This window comes from Vigna unguiculata, chromosome 6 (assembly GCF_004118075.2).
Source record: "Vigna unguiculata cultivar IT97K-499-35 chromosome 6, ASM411807v1, whole genome shotgun sequence".
Taxonomy (NCBI): domain Eukaryota; kingdom Viridiplantae; phylum Streptophyta; class Magnoliopsida; order Fabales; family Fabaceae; genus Vigna; species Vigna unguiculata.
This window is the reverse complement of record NC_040284.1, coordinates 8,375,843-8,393,372: the sequence shown is the minus strand read 5'-3', so window position 1 is coordinate 8,393,372 and position 17,530 is coordinate 8,375,843. Positions and strand designations below refer to the sequence as shown.

The following is a 17,530-nucleotide window of genomic DNA, read 5'->3' as shown; positions in this document are numbered from 1 at the left end:
AAAATTTTGATGAGGGATTAATTTCAAAATTCACTTAAACTTGAGGGACAAAAACATATTTAACCCATAATAATAGGAAGACAAAAAGACTGTTTTGCTGTTCTACTTTTAAGCTAAAGGCTTTTAATAATCAAGCATCGATTGAGTGAGGATTTTAATATTCAAGCATTGATTGGGTGAGGCTTTTTAATCTCAGACTTTTCATTATTACGGCATGCTCGTTTCTTACTAATTCCAAGACAAGTGATCATTGAAGTTAAAATTTCGAAGAGTCTCACTCTCTCAGTAGGTTTCTGATAAATTAGTATAGTATTGAATTGCATGCATGCGTTCATGTAAGAAGAAAACTAAACTTTTGCGATCTTGTTCTTCCAAGTGAACTGAGATTACAAGGAACGATGGATGGTGAGACTTCATGTACAAAGCACAACTCTGATGATTTTGATTTCACGAATTCAATATTTTCCTGGTCCATTGACGACATTTTGGACGAAAATTTATTCAAGAACAAGGTTAGTAGTGTAACAATATCTTCTTTCTATTATATGACTTTTTCCAAAATGCTTTTGCATAGCCATGTTTGTTTCACAGTTTAATACATATTATGAGTGTAAACTCATGATCTACAATTTATTGTATCCTGGTCTGTGATTTTCAGGTAGAGAAGATTGAATTATCATTCGAGTCCATTGATCATTACCTTGGATCTTTTTTCAATCCTTTATTGGAAGAAACTAGAGCACAAATATGCTCAAGTATGGAGATCTTATACAAAGCACCTTATGCGGAAGTAATTAGTCCAATAAACAACTCTGTGGTAAAGAGACTCTATAAGTTGGAAATTAAGAGCTGGAAAAGCAGGTTTCATCATCATGGAGAATCATACAAAGCTTCGCCGGATGATATTTTAGTTTTGGCCGATTACAAACCAGAAAATGTAAAAGAGTTGAAAAGGGTTGGAAGGATGTGGAGTTCTGTATCAGTTGTAAGAACAAAAGAGAATAAATATAAGGATGGCAGCGTATCTGTTTCCTTAGATGTTAAGGCTTCAAATGATAGACTTTGAAGTATTAATGAATAAAACTGTATTTCTTGTATTCTTGACAAACGTAAGCCTTAACAGAAGAATTTGGGATGCATTTCGTATACCCAGAAATTTGAAGGTAATCGAGCAGATCTTATGCAACAGAGATAAGGTAAGAAAAATAAATTTAATTTGGCTTAAATATGTTGTGCATTTATTTAATTTCCCCCCCTAGTGAGAGAGACTAAGCGTACAACTTGTATAATTTTTAAGGAAAAAAAGAATGCATACAATGCAAGTAGGAACGAGTTTTTTTAAAGTGTGTAGGTTAGTGCTGTAACTGGTGAATGCCTGGTGGAACACAGGTTGAGGAATGTGGTATCTGTGGCTCTCTGGAAGATGCTGATGCTTTAAGGATGATTTTTCATATCAAGAGATACTATCAGAGCTTAATGAATCCCAGAATAAGGCAATTTCTGCATGTCTGTCTGGTCTCAATTGCAATCACAACTCTGCTGTAAAACTCATATGGGGTCCCCCAGGGACTGGAAAGACTAAAACTTTGGCCACACTACTTTTTGTTCTACTGAAGATGAACTACAGAGTCCTCGTATGTGCCCCCACAAATGTTGCCATCAAAGAATTGGCTTCCCGTGTAGTAACCTTAGTGAAAGAGGCAAATAGTAAAAGATATGGGGATTTGTTCTGCCCAATGGGAGAATTACTATTGTTTGGGAGCAATGAGAGGCTAAAAATTGGTGAAGATATTAGAGATATATATTGGGATCATCGTGTGAAACAGCTAAAAGAATGCTTTTCAAGTCCTACTGGCTTTATTCCTTGTCTTGAATCAATGATTTATCTTCTTAAAAATTGTGCTTTATGTTGGCTTCAGTTGGAAAAAGAGGAGAGGGAGCGCAAAACATTTCTTGAGTTTCTGAGAGAAAGGGTTCGTTCACAAGCGTTGCTGCTTAAAGATACAAGTGATGCTGAAAGATTACGTTCTGGGTGAAGAAGTTGCAGCATATAAGGCAATTGAGTCTTTGGATCAAATCATTATCAAAGACTTTGATATTTAATTCCTGTTATATGTTTATTGGTCAATTTCAATCAAGTTTAGAGATTTGACATCCTAGAGTGATATTTAGTTACATGAGGAAACACAAAGTATATCACATTATTGGTCGATTTTGACAAACATTGAGCTTGGGTAATTAAGAGCTTCGTGTGTTGTCCCAAAGGAGTACTCACAAGTTTAGATTCATGCATCCTAGACCTCTCAATAACCTTCAAATAACCATGCTAACACTTCAACTGAAAGATCCCTCTATATATGTCCATCCCAAGTATTCACCTTATCGGACCAAAATGTTTCATCTCAAACTTTAAGCTTAATTTTCCCCTAAGTTTTACTATATCTTTTTTACGCAATCTGGATATAAGAATATCATTTATATATAAGTATAAGAAAAATACACTCTTCATTCTTTTTTCAAAGTATTCACCTCATGGGACCAAAATGCTTCATCTCAAACTTTAAGCTTAATTTTTCTCTAAGTTTTGTTATATATGTTGTAAAATCAACAACAAACATAAAAGTTGTAGAACCAAAGAAAAAACAAAGAGAGTTTTTCTGCACTATGCGAGAAGGGAGAGACAAAGAGTCTACACAATATATGAGTGTAGTGGATTATGTTTCTACAAAGGATTTCTCTCTTATTTATAATAGAGAGATATAAACCTAGTTTCCCCCAAAATTTAATAAACAAATTTTACAAAACTTAACAACTAAGTTTTTTCAACAACCAAGTTTTCCAAATTTTCCGCAAAGTATGACTTTAGGAAAATCTCAGTTTCCAAGTTGTTTTTAGCTTGAGACTTTTGCCCTGCAGTTCTCCCAACTCCATTTAGAAAACTCATCAAATTTCACATTTTTAGAAGTAAGATTTTTTTTTTTTTCTGTTAATGGATTGTGTATCCTATAATGTTTGGAGTTATTACAATACCTCAAAGAGATGCCAACTTTTGACTTATGGTCCAGCTTGTCACTTTTTACATTTGAAACAAAAGTATAACATACGTAACCCAAGATTTTGAGATGATTTACTGAAGATTTCCTTTCATACCTGATGAGATGCCTCGAGCTAAGGGACCTACAACAAGAGTCATGGCTAGGAGAATACAAGAGGAATGGGCCTTAAATGCGCATGCAAGGCCCAAGATGAACTTCACATGGGCCAAGGAAGATGTGAAGACCTAGCCTAAGACATTTTGCTTGTAAATACTAGATTAGGATTTTATTTTGGGCTTTGTATTTTGGGCCCAGAAGAATAGGGTTTTCTTTGGGCCATGTATTAGGCCTTTGAGGAAATTGGACTTTAGAAGTAATTTTGGACCAAAAAGGGGAATTGAGCCAAGAGTAGTGTGTCTACTCTAGAAAAGCCTAGAAGCTTCTCAAACTTGCTCTCCAAGAATGAGAGTTAGCTTCCCATGGCAAGACAAGTGTGACTTGCTTAGGTGGCAAGTCACACCTCCCACATGTTCCTTTTTGGCTCCAAAATTCAACTTTCTAGACTCCTTTTTCCCTCCACTTTTTAGAGACTCTTTGGTCTCATTTTAGCCTATAAATAGAAGGCTTAGGAGATGTATTTTTCAGCTTAAAATTGAGTAATGAATTGCTGCCCAAATTTGTGCACAAATCTCTTTTGAGCTCACCTTAGAGTAAACTGTTCTCTAGTTTACTCTAGTCTTCTTCCTTAGGAGTTGGCCTCACCTCTCTTAAGAATCCTTTCACCTACACCAAACCAAACACCTTAAGCTTCTTTCCTTCATGCTTCCGCATCCAACACCATTCATGGAGCCTCCATTCTTCATGCAAGCTTCAATGGAGACAAGAAAAAGCCATCAATACCATGCTTCAAAAGGTGTTTTTTCATTAAGGCTTCTACTTTACTTGGAAAAGCTTGAGAAACAGTTTGATTCCATTCTAAAGGAAAACTTTTCTCTATCATTTTAACATACACTATCTCACATCCAAAGGATTATATATGGTAACATCACATATTTTTATAGTGCAAAACAAGTTTCTTTTCAAGCATTTGTCCCGCACTCAAAGACTTTGACTTAAATCGGACACAAATAAAACATTTAAAATGTATTTAGTACATGAAGGAGTTTCAATAACAACCACTCCTTTGCCTTTGACATCTACACTTTCTTCATCGACAATTATGACTATGGAGAAATAGGACTAATCAAGTTCCTTGAAAAAACTTTCTATATATATATATTTTTGTAAAGATATAAATATATCATACTATTGTAATTTATATCATTAAGACTTATAAACTAAGTTCTAATTATTATTATAATAAAATAATTTAACATATAAATATAATAATATTTTTAATTTATCCAATTAGTTAATCAATTAAAAACTTAGAAAATATTTCTATGATTAAATATGTTTTTAATATTTATTTATAGGTATATATAAATAAATTTTAAAATAATTAAAAAAAATGATAGACTGGCTCGCTAACCTGCATTGAGATAGGACGAAATGTAATTTTTAACCTATTTTTTGACAGATCAAAGACGAGACAGGTTAATCCATTTTTCCATCCGTATTTGAGTCACTATTGGGTTCTCTAGTAAAGGGGTGAATTAATTCCATTTTCCACCGCTTCCCATAATGTTTAAGCTCTCAAATATATCTCATTTTCAACCCACAAATCATAATTTTCTCCTATAGAAATAAGAAGTGGATGTAAAGAACTACTTCTTGATACTATCCTTTCTCATGAGTATATTTTTTTCCGATGTGTACATGGCTTTCTCGTTGGATTTGACTCTCTCACGAGCCCATAAAAATGAATGAGCTCTTGATACCACATAAAATAACAACAAACAAGGTTGTAGAATCAAAGAAAAAATAGAGAAGTGAGCTTTTATGCACTATGAAAAGGGAGAGCCAAAGAGTCTACAGAATATGAATGGAATGTAGTGACTCAATTTTCTACAAAGTATTTCTCTCTAATTTATAAGAGAGATATAAGTCTATGTTTCCTCCAAAACTTACTAAACAAGTTTTACAAAACTTAACCTCTAAGTTTTCTTAACAACCAAGTTTTCCAAATTTTTCAAGTATGACTTTAAGAAAATCTCATTTTCTAACAATATCATTTTTAAGCTAGCTGGGTATAAGAATATAATTTACATATAAGTATAAGAACAATGCACTCTTCATTTATTTATTTATTCTTTTCAAAATGTAGACACATTTCTCATAATTACGTAATTGAAATCGCGTCTGTTTCAGAAAATCATCAAATATTTTGTACCACTACCTTAAACTTTATTTCAATTCATACCATGATTTCTACAAGATACACGTCTTTCCTTAATTTTCAACAAATCTCCCAGGTTCTTGGATGTAAACTAATCTTAATACGGCTCTATAATAGAAAGTGTTTTATGCTTTCATTTGACATATGATCATGATTTAGAGTCAGTACATCTTCCTCCATTATATTTTTATGTGGGAATTATATTAAAAATAAAAATGAAACAATTAATTTTAAAAGTTCTGAAACATGAACATAAATGATTGAAAGTAATGAAATTTTAAAGAGCAGATTTAAGTAAGAGTTAATTTAAAAAACTAAATTCAAATAATCTTAAAAATAAAGTGTTTCAAAATTTAAAAAAAAAAGTTTCAACTAAAGAATAAAGAAATATAAAATTCGAGATAAAAGCATAAAAAAACAAAGAAATACAAATTATAAATCATTGCCAAGACCATAGGAATATCTTGAATAATTTGAAAAATTGATACAAAAGACCCATAAACATATACATAAATAATCTTATTTTACTAGTTTTTTTTTCATTTTGACGTTGCATATATTAGTTAGTCCATTTAATTTGTGATATGTTTGGACGAGTTAATTTAGAAAGCTAATTCACTTATTTATAGAATTTAAATTTCTTCATACTAAAATGATTTGTTTGAGTAAAGTAATTAGAAAGAAATTTTAATTTAAATTATGAAAGGTATTTCAAATAAATAAGTACGGTAATTTCAAATACACTACAAAATATAAGAATCTCAAAATCTACTTTGTTTCATCGCACTCACACCACTCATTAAGATCGAGCCGAGTCAGCTCAAACTGAAGGATTAGTCGAGTTAGCTTATGCCAAAGGCTCAATCAAGTTAACTTGGACCAAAGATCGAGCCGAGTAGACCAAGACCGAAGGTCTTGCTAGGTTGGCTTAGACCACAAGTCTTGTCAGGTTAATTGTGCTGAAAGTCAAGACTAGTCAGGTCAGGCTAAAGGAAGAGACGATTTGACATGTGTCGAAGGTTGATTATATAAAGATTGAGTTGACCTGATCTAGGTCGAAGTTCGAGCTGAGTAGATCAAAATTGAGACCAAGATTAAACGTCTTAATAGGTTGGCTCAGACCAAGGTCTTGTCAGGTCAATTACGCTGGAAGTCGAAACTAATTAGGTTAGGTTAAATGAATAAACGATTTGACCCATGCTGAAGGTCGATTCAATTCGACCCAAGACAAAGGTCGAACTGGTTTTACCTAGGTCAAAGGTCGACCAAATTCAATCAGACCAGATTGAAGATCGCGCTGATTCTATCTAACTGAAAATCAAACTAATACATCCAAAGCAAAAGATCGAGTCAACTCGACTTGCCTGAAGCACGAACCGAACCAAGTCACAACCCTAATGAACTTAACTACAAAATCACAACACTTAGAGACAAACATTGTCTCGAATATGTTAGCCAACCAAATAACTCATTTGCTTCGCACCATTACAGAATCAAACTAAATTATGGGTATATATTCACTACTATAGCTTTTGTGCTAGTACCTATCAAACTAGGCCACAAAATCATATTAACATAATATGATCATGCTTCCAACAATGAGTCACATTTTGTTCTTTTGATGTTTCACAATTACTTCTATATTTAAAAACTATACAAGAGGCTGATATTACCAATGTTTACCAAAATATTATTGATTTATTAATAAAATGGTAATAATTTGTTTTAGTTTATAATAAATTATTGTGGCCAGAGATGGTTTTACTTCTACTTCGAATGAGAATATATATATATATATATATATATATATATATATATATATATATATATATATATATATATATATATATATATATATATATATATATACGGACTATGATGCACTGATACTTTAACTTGGGTCACGTATCCGTATCTGACACGTATCGTGTCCGATACTTTAGGATACTTTAACGATACTTATCAATGAAGTATCTAATTTATAAAGTAGTTGTACACTACAATAAAATCTTTGAATAATGACCAATTTTAGTGGCAAAAACTAATTAGTCACTATATAGTGACCAAATTGACAACTAAAATAGTTCCAAAAAATTATAATCGATCTCTAAATTGATAATTAAAATAGTTTCAATAATGAATTAATTTTTAAATTGGTCACGAACTTAACTACAAGGTTTTGACTACCAAAATAATTGGTCTCTAATTAGAAAATTTGAATTGACACATTAACAATCATATATTTACTATGTTTGTAAAAATTATTTTACATTTTTCATTATTCACATATCACGTATCTATCACGTATCGTATCCTATTATTTTAAAAATAAACGTATCGATCGGATACGTGTCATATCTGATACACATATCGTATCTGTGCACCATAGTATACGGAGCTTGGGAGAGACAAGGAGGGGTCTTGACTCCAACTTTTTTTTATATATTAATTAATTATATATAATTTAAAAAATAGTTTTAAAACTTTGATATATTTTTGATAAATTGTATTCTAAAAAATTTTGTACATTTATATAAAAAATTTGGTATTTTCAATTTTTTTTTCATGGGTTTTAATTATAATCGATTTTTAATTATGGTTTGATTATCATAACTTCTTTTACTAATTACATCTCGTAATTTTTTATTAGTTTCTAATATATTATTTTAAATTTTAATTCTTTTTAAATAGGTATATTAGTGAAAAATAAAATAATATATTCATTTTTTAAAGGTGATAAAAAAAACTATTTTTAAAGATGAAGATATGGCACTATGATTATTCATCACATAATAATGCAATGAAAGATAGTAAAGACTTATTGAATCAATCTTAGAAGATGAATTTCTTATTGACAATATGGTATGTACACTAAGAAAGAATAGTTGAAAATTTAGTTTTGATTCTATCATTGATCAATTCAAAACTCTAAAAGAACAAAAAGACAATTCTTTAAATTCATACAATATCTTTTATAATTATAATTATATTAAAATATATATTTATTTTTATTACATTAGTGACAATAATTAAATATATAAATTTTATACATTAAGTATAACTTCTCATGCTTAACTTTAAAAGTATATTTTAGATATAAAAATTTGACCTACTTGACTAGCATTACTGAACCAAAATGACTTAGGTTCAAACCTCAATTCCTGAATTCAAAATGCAAAAAAAAAAGAAAGAAAAAAAAGCCAAAATTCAAAAAGAATACCAACTTAACTAAGATGTTAAGTTAGATAACGATATCTAATATGAATTTATTAAAAGAAAAAGTTTAACGAAGATGTCAAAGTACACTGAGTTTACTAAATAATAAAGAGCATCAACTTATCAAGAGTGGCAAAATGGATGACCCGTAGAAAGGGTGGGTTGAATTAAGAATTTGACCAGTTACCCGTATTAACCCGCCTATGTGGCCGGTCAGGTTGCAGGACGAGTAAGCCGCCGACTGACCCGTGACCCTTCAATATCAAGTAAAATGAACTAGTCCGTAACCCATATCAATGTTTTTTGTTTTTTTCTTCATCATGAATAATGAAATCCAAATTTTTAAGAGTTTATTTTCATGAATAAATATATAAATTTTATCTCTATATATCAATGTAGTGTTCTCCTTTTTGTCTTTTCTCTTCTAATCAATAATTTAGTAAGTAATCAAATTAAAAAAACAATTTATTTTTCTTTAATAAAAAAAGGACGGGCCAAATGGAATAACCCATTAGCCCGTCAACCTGACACATGACGAGACGGATTCCATTTTCTAATCCGTACTGTGTAAAGGAGCTGGTCGTCTTGACCTGTTTTCAACGGGCCAAACACGGGCCAAGTCAAAACGGGTCACGTTTTGCCACCCTTCCAGCTTATTCAATATCTGTCAAACCTCTAGAGAGATTAGTCCACAAAACTCTAGCCGAATGAGTTTGGAAAACCTCAGGTAGAACAAGAAAACACTAGAAATCCTACAAGACATTCTCATATTTCCTCTAATGAGATACTTTTCCACTCCATTTTTCAAAATTATCATTACAAAATTGAAACAAAATTTGAACTAGATCTATCCTTAGATGAGAGTGATAAAAGAACTACGTGGTTTGTTATTTACTGGGGCAAGCTGAGGAAGATTTGACTTTCCGTTTCTTAATTTCTGAGAGGACTATATCTCACTTTATTAAAAGAAAAGTGTATCTCTTGTGATCATCATCAATCACAAAAAGTGTGGAGCTGAATCATTCATTGCTTGTAATGAGGGTTGGTGCAAGCTATACCTATATATCCTTTTGGACTTGGGGCAACTCCAAGCTTCTCTAGGTGGATGCTGTGATGGATGTACTGGAAGAAGCACTTGAAGGGGTCCATGCATAAATGAGTAACCCCATGATAAGAATGGCGGCCCCTGCAACAAAGCCTGCTGGAAGAGAAGGCCCAACACCGAGGTATGGCAATGGCAGCGTGAACACATAGATCGCTATTGGAACTGCCACAACCCAAATTGAACCACTTCAGTTAAATTTTCCTTAGAATTTTCAATAACCAAGAATTTATAATAGATTGTAAAATTACAAAAAATGGGTAAAAAGAAAATAACACTTTCATATTTAAGCAAATCCCTCCTCTTCTAAAGCAAGAAAAATCGCCTATACCTCCAGACACCCACCATAGAAATCACTATACTCAACAAGCCTTTCTTCAAAATACACACACACACCCATGTATTCAAATTCAGGCCAATATAGTGAAAATCTTTGAAGTCAAAGACGGGAGCTACGAAAATAACTTATGACTTCCATAAGCTCCTTTTAGCTTATCTCCGTATTCCAGTATGTTTACTCAGTATCCCACGATGTTTACGGTCAAATTTATAGCATAAGTCCACATTTCAGAGAAACTATTTAAAATGGCACCCAATAATGTTATGCACCAAAATGCAGACTAAAACATGTGACTAACTCTTATAATCACTGTAGTTAAAATTGAAATTTAACTCAAAATTGTATGATCTTACAATTTACATGGTATTTCTAATTCAAAAGCCACACATGATTGTAACAACAAAATCGTTAGCATCGGCGAACAAAATCATAAAAGAGTAGCTGTATAGTGGCCACTATAGCATTATATAGTGTTGATTCCCAAATGTCCAATGAACAAATACATTGGGAATTTTTTAGAGACTATTTTTGAGATTTTAATTACCAAAGATGAAATCTATAGATGTAATAATTGTGAAAATGATAAAGAGAATTTGGATTTAGAAGATTGTGATAATTGATGATTCCTATCTACAAAACTTGTATTTGACTTTTGATGATAGACACCTATGACTTTTTATTGTAAATTATGAATAGTAGTTAATTTTGAGTAATTTTTATCATTTTTGAGAATTCATATGCATGTAGTCAACATTAATAGAGCTAGGTTTTGGCTAACTATTAACCGTTCCTTCTGACTTTGGTCAATATTTCAACATTGTACCCATGATTTCCTACTTGTAACGGGTTACAGTTGTCCATTTTTCTCCACTGAGACATTACTATTATTCACTTTATATGTCTCATGAATAATTTCCTCATTAATGTATATATATTTTGAAAGAAACAAATCAAATACCTGAAAATGTGGAGGCTAGACAAGAGACAACAGCTGAAGAGATCTTGATGAGATGAAGCAATGAGATATTGAAGCCCATGTTAACAACAATAAACAACAAGGGCAGCAGGGGCGCACCGTCACATCCTACAAACCAATTCGAATGCAAAATTACTTTCTGCAATTTTTTATTACTAGAATTACAAAAAAGAAACTAAAAATTGGATTTGAAACCTACCTGGCCCAGACCAGTTTACAATATCCATAATTATGTGAATGTAATAACATTTTATTTAATTAGCTACCATCTACCACTGTCAGCATTGATAATGACGACCAAACCCTAAGGCTTAACCCTATCAATAATCATATATATCAAAAGCTGCCAGACTTTCTATAAATTAGGTTTAAAAAAGTATTGGAACTTTTAACAAAAAAAAAAAAAAAAACGAAGCACAAAGAAAAGGAGAAAAAATAATCTGACACTAATATGTTCCAATGAACAACAAGCCTTTTCCCACTTGGTGGATTTTGCTACATACATCAAATTATGCCATTACATTCTATAAAAAGCCAAATATTTGGAAAGGCATATAAATTATAATTCTGCTAATTGTTTCAATTAGTTCATTTGGTTTCTAATTACCCTTAGTTATTGGATTATTCACCATTTGATCAACTCTTTTTATTTTGGCTTCTTCCTGTATTTATTCTTCTCAGATGGCCATACCATCTTAGGTACTATCTCTCCTTAACATGTGTTTCTCCTACTTTCCTTCTAATACCTTCATTGAAATCATTCCCAATCTTATCATGTTCTTGTATGTCTACTCATCCATTCCAACGTCCTCATCTTTGGCTCTTGGCTGTATATCAAAATTTTCCTTCAGAGTTTGAGCGACACATTTTGATCACAAATAACCCTTGAAGCACTCCTAGATATTACTTTGTAATATAGATGCAAAACATCTAAACTGTGCATTTTGTGGTATGGTATAATATCCTATTCTTCAATTTTCAATCCTAACTCAACGTCTGCACATTCAACTTACAATCCAAGTACTTTGTCTTACATCTACTTAAACAGAGAATACGTGTAGGTTCCCCCAAGGACTATATGATCAGAAAAATGCATGCAAGCTACTACAACACTAGGTTTTGCTTAAGAATTTCACATAACAGCTGAAAAATGTATGAAAACCAAAAGACTAAGATATTTGAAGGGAAAATAATCTTTCCTTTTAACTTGAGGGTAGATCTAGGTCATCAATATTATTGATGAACTTTGATTCTAAGATAACACCATTTGAGAACCAAAAGAAAGTCTTCGGTTATCACCTTCTGTAAGAAATGACAGTATGGAAAAGAAAATAGCTACTTACCTCTTGACAGTGTCCCAACATTCAGAAAGCAGGCAGCGCCATCTTTAAGATAGTTTGATAGTTGACTAAAGGGGATGCCCCATAATTTTGATAAGAAGGGGAGGAGAAGGCATATGAACAGTGCCTACAGTCAGCATAGCATCATGTATTTAGGCATCCATTTTTAATTATATCCTAAATAGAAAAAAAAATAGAAAATTTCATGACCATTGCAATGCACCTGGAATGCAGATCCGAATGAATTAACAACAAACATATCTAGAGAATCCCCCTGTTTCAGAAAACATTGGATATTGTTTACAACATTATCATATCAGAAAGTGTAACTACAATAATTAAAAAGCATACAAAAAGGGATGGTTTTCATCTCAGAACCTTGAATGACAAAAGGGTTTATCGTTTTAGTTCCCAATATAAATAAGTCTATCAGCCATGTGTATTTTGACTTCTGATTTGTAAGAAGTTTCAAAAAATTTAGCCAATAGTTTTCAGTTACTTTTGGGGAGTTTCTACGTGAATTTAGTGACATCGTTCTTTCTCTATTGAAGTTTGAGGCATATGTCTTATGTTACCCAGTGCGCCAGCAGTACTATTAGTCCAAAATAGCCATGTGCTATGCGTTCCATTTCCAAAGTCATATTTACATTACATATGAATGATTAATCAATGTACGCACCTTCAGTTTTCGAGTTGCGTTCAAAAAAATTATTTCCTACAGAGTATGAAAAAGTCATGAGTCACCATAAGGAAACAATTCAAAATCTCAGAACATGAAACAATCACTAAAATAGACAACCACCTTCAGAACAGTATCAGCTGCTTGGAATAAAAATGAAACTATCATTAGAAGACTCCAAAATATACCAGCCTCTTTCAATGAGTGTCCAGCACCAGATCCACTACAAAGTAAAAAAGGTCTAAAATCAGAAAACCAGAAGCATAAACACAGTTTACATTAATTGTGAGCAACCATTAATTGTGGCAGAATGTATGTGACCATTCAGATTTATATGTTGATTTATGTTCAATATCATTGTAGACCAAGTTCTCTTGCCTAAAGGTTCACGGTTGAAGAGTGCAGTTAAATGAGTCAACGTAACCTAGCATCTACAAAATTAACATGGACTGACCTTGCTACAGTGAGAATTACACCAATTGCCACAAGAAAGCATCCAAGTAGTTGGTTGAGTTTATATCGCCTACCAAGAAAAATAAATGAGAGGAGAATTTGCCACACAAGAAAAGCCTGCAAGATAATAAAGATAAGTTAATTAATTTGATAGGTTAGATCAAGATGGTTACATTCTATCACCATGTTCTCAAGGGAACTGTTTTACGCTTGGACCTGTGAATTTCTTTTGGTGGTTACATAAAGCATGTCACACAATCGTGCTTCTTTAGGTGGTAATTACTCCATGATCAACTTCTATGAACATATCTAATAGAAAAAAATTTACATTTTCAATTACTTTTCATTTACATCTAAAGTCTGAATAATTCTGAAATTTTTATTCTATTATAGCAATGCAATATAAATGTAGAAGTAGCAGCATTTATCAACAAAAGGCAAAGAACAATGAATTCTGATGGTTTTTACCTGAGACAAAATTGGAATTGATGCTCCAGATAGCATTGCTGATATAATAGAGGGAAACAAATAATTAAAAGAAATTCAGAAATGAACATTTTATAAATTAATCAGAATTGTACAATCCAATCATTTATCTTCCTATCTCCAACAGTATTTACAAAATATGGAAGAGACAGCAGGAAAAGATCCATTATAAATTATATTCGAAGGAGACAACATAAAATGTGAACAACAATGAAATAAAAAATCATCAAAATATATCACATTTTATAGTAACTAATGTTTTTAATTCAACCAGAAAAACTACAATTGATAATACTAAAACTCCATAAAAACCATTTGCATTTTAAACAAAACTGCTAATAGTAAAGATACTGTATTTTATGATAAATTTCTGTTGTTAAAGATTATAAGATTTAATTTATTCTCCTAACAGAAGTTGCAGTGTGCGTAGATTCACTCTAAAATAAATAGTCATTCTCAATAGTCTCCAGCTGCTTTTCTTTTCTATTTTCTTCTTGGTCTTAATAATTTTTTTAGTTTACAAAAAGAAAACATGAAATTTGATGGAATCGACTAAAACAATCACAAAATGTGGCACATAAGCATTTTGATTATATGAAGAAGTCAGAAGTATTTGACATGAAACAGAAAAATAATTCAGGACAACATTACCTCCTGCTGCCATTCCTGTGGCAGCACCCAGAGCTTCCAAGAGACCAACAACTATAAATGGAGTTTTAGGCATTGATAACATCTCGTCAGTGACAATGCCCATACGATACCGGATAGACAAAATAGAGAAGTATACAATTACATATCTGAAAGAAAGAAAATATCATTATAGTTATAATAACTCTTGTAAACACTAAAACCTTCAAGATAGACTGCATTCCATACTACTGAATAGAGTAAAAAATGGATAAACATCATTTTAGTCCTCAAGTGTAATGAGTTCTTATATTAATCACAAAATTACAGAAATTTAAAACAAGGTTTAAAAGTATTTAATGTTATCACAAGTCATGGAACTTTTTTGAATTTTGGAGTAATGGCATGTTTGGACATGCCGGACATGGATCAACTTAAAGCAAGATATACTTGCTACGGCATCATTTAAGGTTTTTGAACATGAATTTGTTATTGCGTACATCCTAAACTCATCAAAACATGCTATAAACTGACTAACAATTTACACTTTTAAGAGCTTATTTTTATGACTAATGTGACACTTAATGGTATCTACCCTGTAAAAGCAACTTCTTCTCAGATAGGATTGCACGGTGCCAGATTATAGCAAAATAAATTAAATAAATTAAATAAATATGTGGCAGAAAAATATAATAGAATAAAATATTTGTTAATCCAGGTTTCTAAAAGGATTGGTCATTTTAATCTTCATAGTTTTATAACATTTTAAAACTAATGCTTGTTTCCGTATGACCGTTCCAGTGTCCACAACTGCAAGATAGCTTATAATTTTCCCTTTACCCACATTGTTTGCTTTAAGTGAAAAATATAAAATAAAAAATAGGAGGGAATGAAATAAGTAGGATAGAAAAATTAACTTCCATTGTTTGGTTATCCTTGATATGGAAGGAATATGGGTCTCGTGAAAATTGCATCAACCCCTCTAGACATGAAATTGGTTCCATCAATACCCATATAACAACTTTTTAAGATGAATAAACAATTTTTTGTAACAATTTCAATTTTAAATAATGTAATAAAAATGAGCCATTAATATAAAAAAAAATCATTAAATTCTTGATTTTCTTTTTTCATCAATCCAAACAATTAAAAAAAATCACAGATACTTTATTTCTAAATTTCTTTTTTCTATTTTATTTATAATCCAATCAAAACACAATGTTGTTGCTGTACACTTTTATCTAACAACAGAAATTACGGAATGACTCCAAATTCTTACCCGACCTTACACATCTAACAGTTCCCTTTTCTACCAAATACTGAACACTAGAAACTAAAACTCGTTCCTCAATATTCACCCGAAAATAGAAAAGAAATATAGTGGTCAGCCACAAATAATGCTCTGACCCACACGAAAAGGGTCGGGTAGGACCCATCAAATTGATATTTGCAAAACAATGCACAAATCACTACCTCCAAAACCAAAATAGAAAAACACGTATAGTGCTCAGCCTTTTCACAATTTTTATTTCTTGGTAAGAATAGAAAGATGAAAACAAACAATTAATTTGACACGCTACAAAATCAGTCCTGATTAAACAGTTAAGTAGCAGTGAAAGAGCGAAAAACATGAACATACTCAAAGTTAATAAGGATATATAATAAATTAATATAACAATAATAATAAAAGCAAAAACCATTTTGGTTTATACATTTCTATCTATTTTACCCTCTATCTGCACACTACAACAGATTCTATATTTCCTGTTCTCTATTCAATTTTGTACCCTTTCTTCTTCCCACTTGTCCTTACCCGTGAATGCGGTTCCATTTTCTATTCAATATTTTTCTCTCAATTTTTCAATTTTCGCTTATGATATTACCTAAAAATATAAATGCACTGTGTTTTCCATTAGCAATAATAGTAACTAAAAAACAAAAATAATCTTGTTAAACCCAACAAAAAAGATTGAAGAAGTTGTTTGTTTCTCAACTAAAATGTGAGAGCTCCATTACATATATTTAAACCGAATCATAAATAACCAAATACGTAATTAAATTAAAATCTAAGCACCGAATTAATCAATTCAACTAGAACAAAGAAACACAAACATTGAGTAAAATGAAGTACCCGACGGTCGCAAGCTGAGCAAGGAAGAACGGATAGTTCTTCAGAGGAACCAACGCGAGCTTGTACAGTACTCTGTTTCCGACCCCCATAACCACCGTCACCGCGGCGGCGATAATCACCTCCGCCGAACGATTCACGCTCTTCCTCCCACTCTCCGGCGCGAACTCCTCAACCGCGCACAAGCGCGGTCCCGCCTTCTCTCCCTCCTCTTCTAATCCCGATCTCGCCCATGCGCCGCCGTACTTCGCGGCGCATGGCGGCTTCGCCAGGCGGAGCTCGATTCTCGGCCTCCTAGGTGAGTAGCCGTAGCGGACCGCGGCGGTGCTCGGCGGACAGAGGAGGCGAATTTGCCCGCAAGACAAGGCGGAGCCGGCGGCGGGGGAGCGCCGGAAAAGTGACGTCATGGTTGCGTGACGTAATTTGAGAATCCGAAGTGTAGAGAGAGAAAGAAGAGAGAGAATGGGAAAGGAGTGAATGCGAGTCACATGAGTCACGTTGGTCTGAGCTCAGAACAGAGGGAAGGAATCGGAAACTGTGTGTTTTGTTTAAAACCAAGGTTTGTGGTGTGTTTTAGGATTTTTGGAAATGAAAGGTGGTATCTTCAATAATACCTTAAAATAATTTTAATTTTTCTTACCATATTTTTCTTTTTCTTTTCAAGAGCACCATAAAAATACAATGAGTGATTTTTTTTTTCTTTCAAAAACTTTTACGTAAATAATTTAATATTAGAAAAACAGCTCAAACCTAACTCTTTTAAAAAAACGGCACATAAAATAAGGATTATCTTAATTAATATATTATAAA

General features: G+C 32.3%; 2 protein-coding genes across 2 annotated transcripts; one reads left to right on the top strand and one right to left on the bottom strand.

The window, feature by feature from the left end:
* The first annotated feature begins 398 nt into the window (after window positions 1-398).
* On the top strand, window positions 399-2,036 carry LOC114188359. Its single transcript, XM_028076953.1, has 3 exons — window positions 399-512; window positions 659-985; window positions 1,440-2,036. The coding sequence occupies exons 1-3, from the start codon at window positions 399-401 to the stop codon at window positions 2,034-2,036; spliced, it is 1,038 nt and encodes a 345-aa protein (XP_027932754.1).
* A 7,281-nt stretch (window positions 2,037-9,317) lies between these two features.
* Window positions 9,318-17,285, bottom strand: LOC114186786 (protein CLT3, chloroplastic-like). Its single transcript, XM_028074802.1, has 10 exons — window positions 16,724-17,285; window positions 14,617-14,762; window positions 13,948-13,985; window positions 13,481-13,596; window positions 13,150-13,249; window positions 13,027-13,062; window positions 12,571-12,621; window positions 12,351-12,474; window positions 10,990-11,115; window positions 9,318-9,856 (listed from the first exon to the last, which is right to left on the bottom strand). Exons 1-10 carry the CDS (start codon window positions 17,125-17,127, stop codon window positions 9,687-9,689), a joined length of 1,311 nt encoding a protein of 436 aa, XP_027930603.1. The 5' UTR covers window positions 17,128-17,285; the 3' UTR covers window positions 9,318-9,686.
* Between the last annotated feature and the right edge of the window lie 245 nt (window positions 17,286-17,530).

What these genes read in the sequence shown, in the direction of transcription:
- LOC114188359 (XM_028076953.1), top strand. Translation starts at nt 399, where the DNA reads ATGGATGGTGAGACTTCATGTACAAAGCACAACTCTGATGATTTTGAT. An exon ending in AAAATTTATTCAAGAACAAG is followed by an intron (nt 513 to 658) that starts GTTAGTAGTGTA and finishes TGTGATTTTCAG; the next exon opens with GTAGAGAAGATTGAATTATC. An exon ending in TGTGGAGTTCTGTATCAGTT is followed by an intron (nt 986 to 1,439) that starts GTAAGAACAAAA and finishes TGATGCTTTAAG; the next exon opens with GATGATTTTTCATATCAAGA.
- LOC114186786 (XM_028074802.1), bottom strand. Translation starts at nt 17,127, where the DNA reads ATGACGTCACTTTTCCGGCGCTCCCCCGCCGCCGGCTCCGCCTTGTCT. An exon ending in GCTCAGCTTGCGACCGTCGG is followed by an intron (nt 14,763 to 16,723) that starts GTACTTCATTTT and finishes TCTTTCTTTCAG; the next exon opens with ATATGTAATTGTATACTTCT. An exon ending in GTAATTCTCACTGTAGCAAG is followed by an intron (nt 13,250 to 13,480) that starts GTCAGTCCATGT and finishes TTTACTTTGTAG; the next exon opens with TGGATCTGGTGCTGGACACT.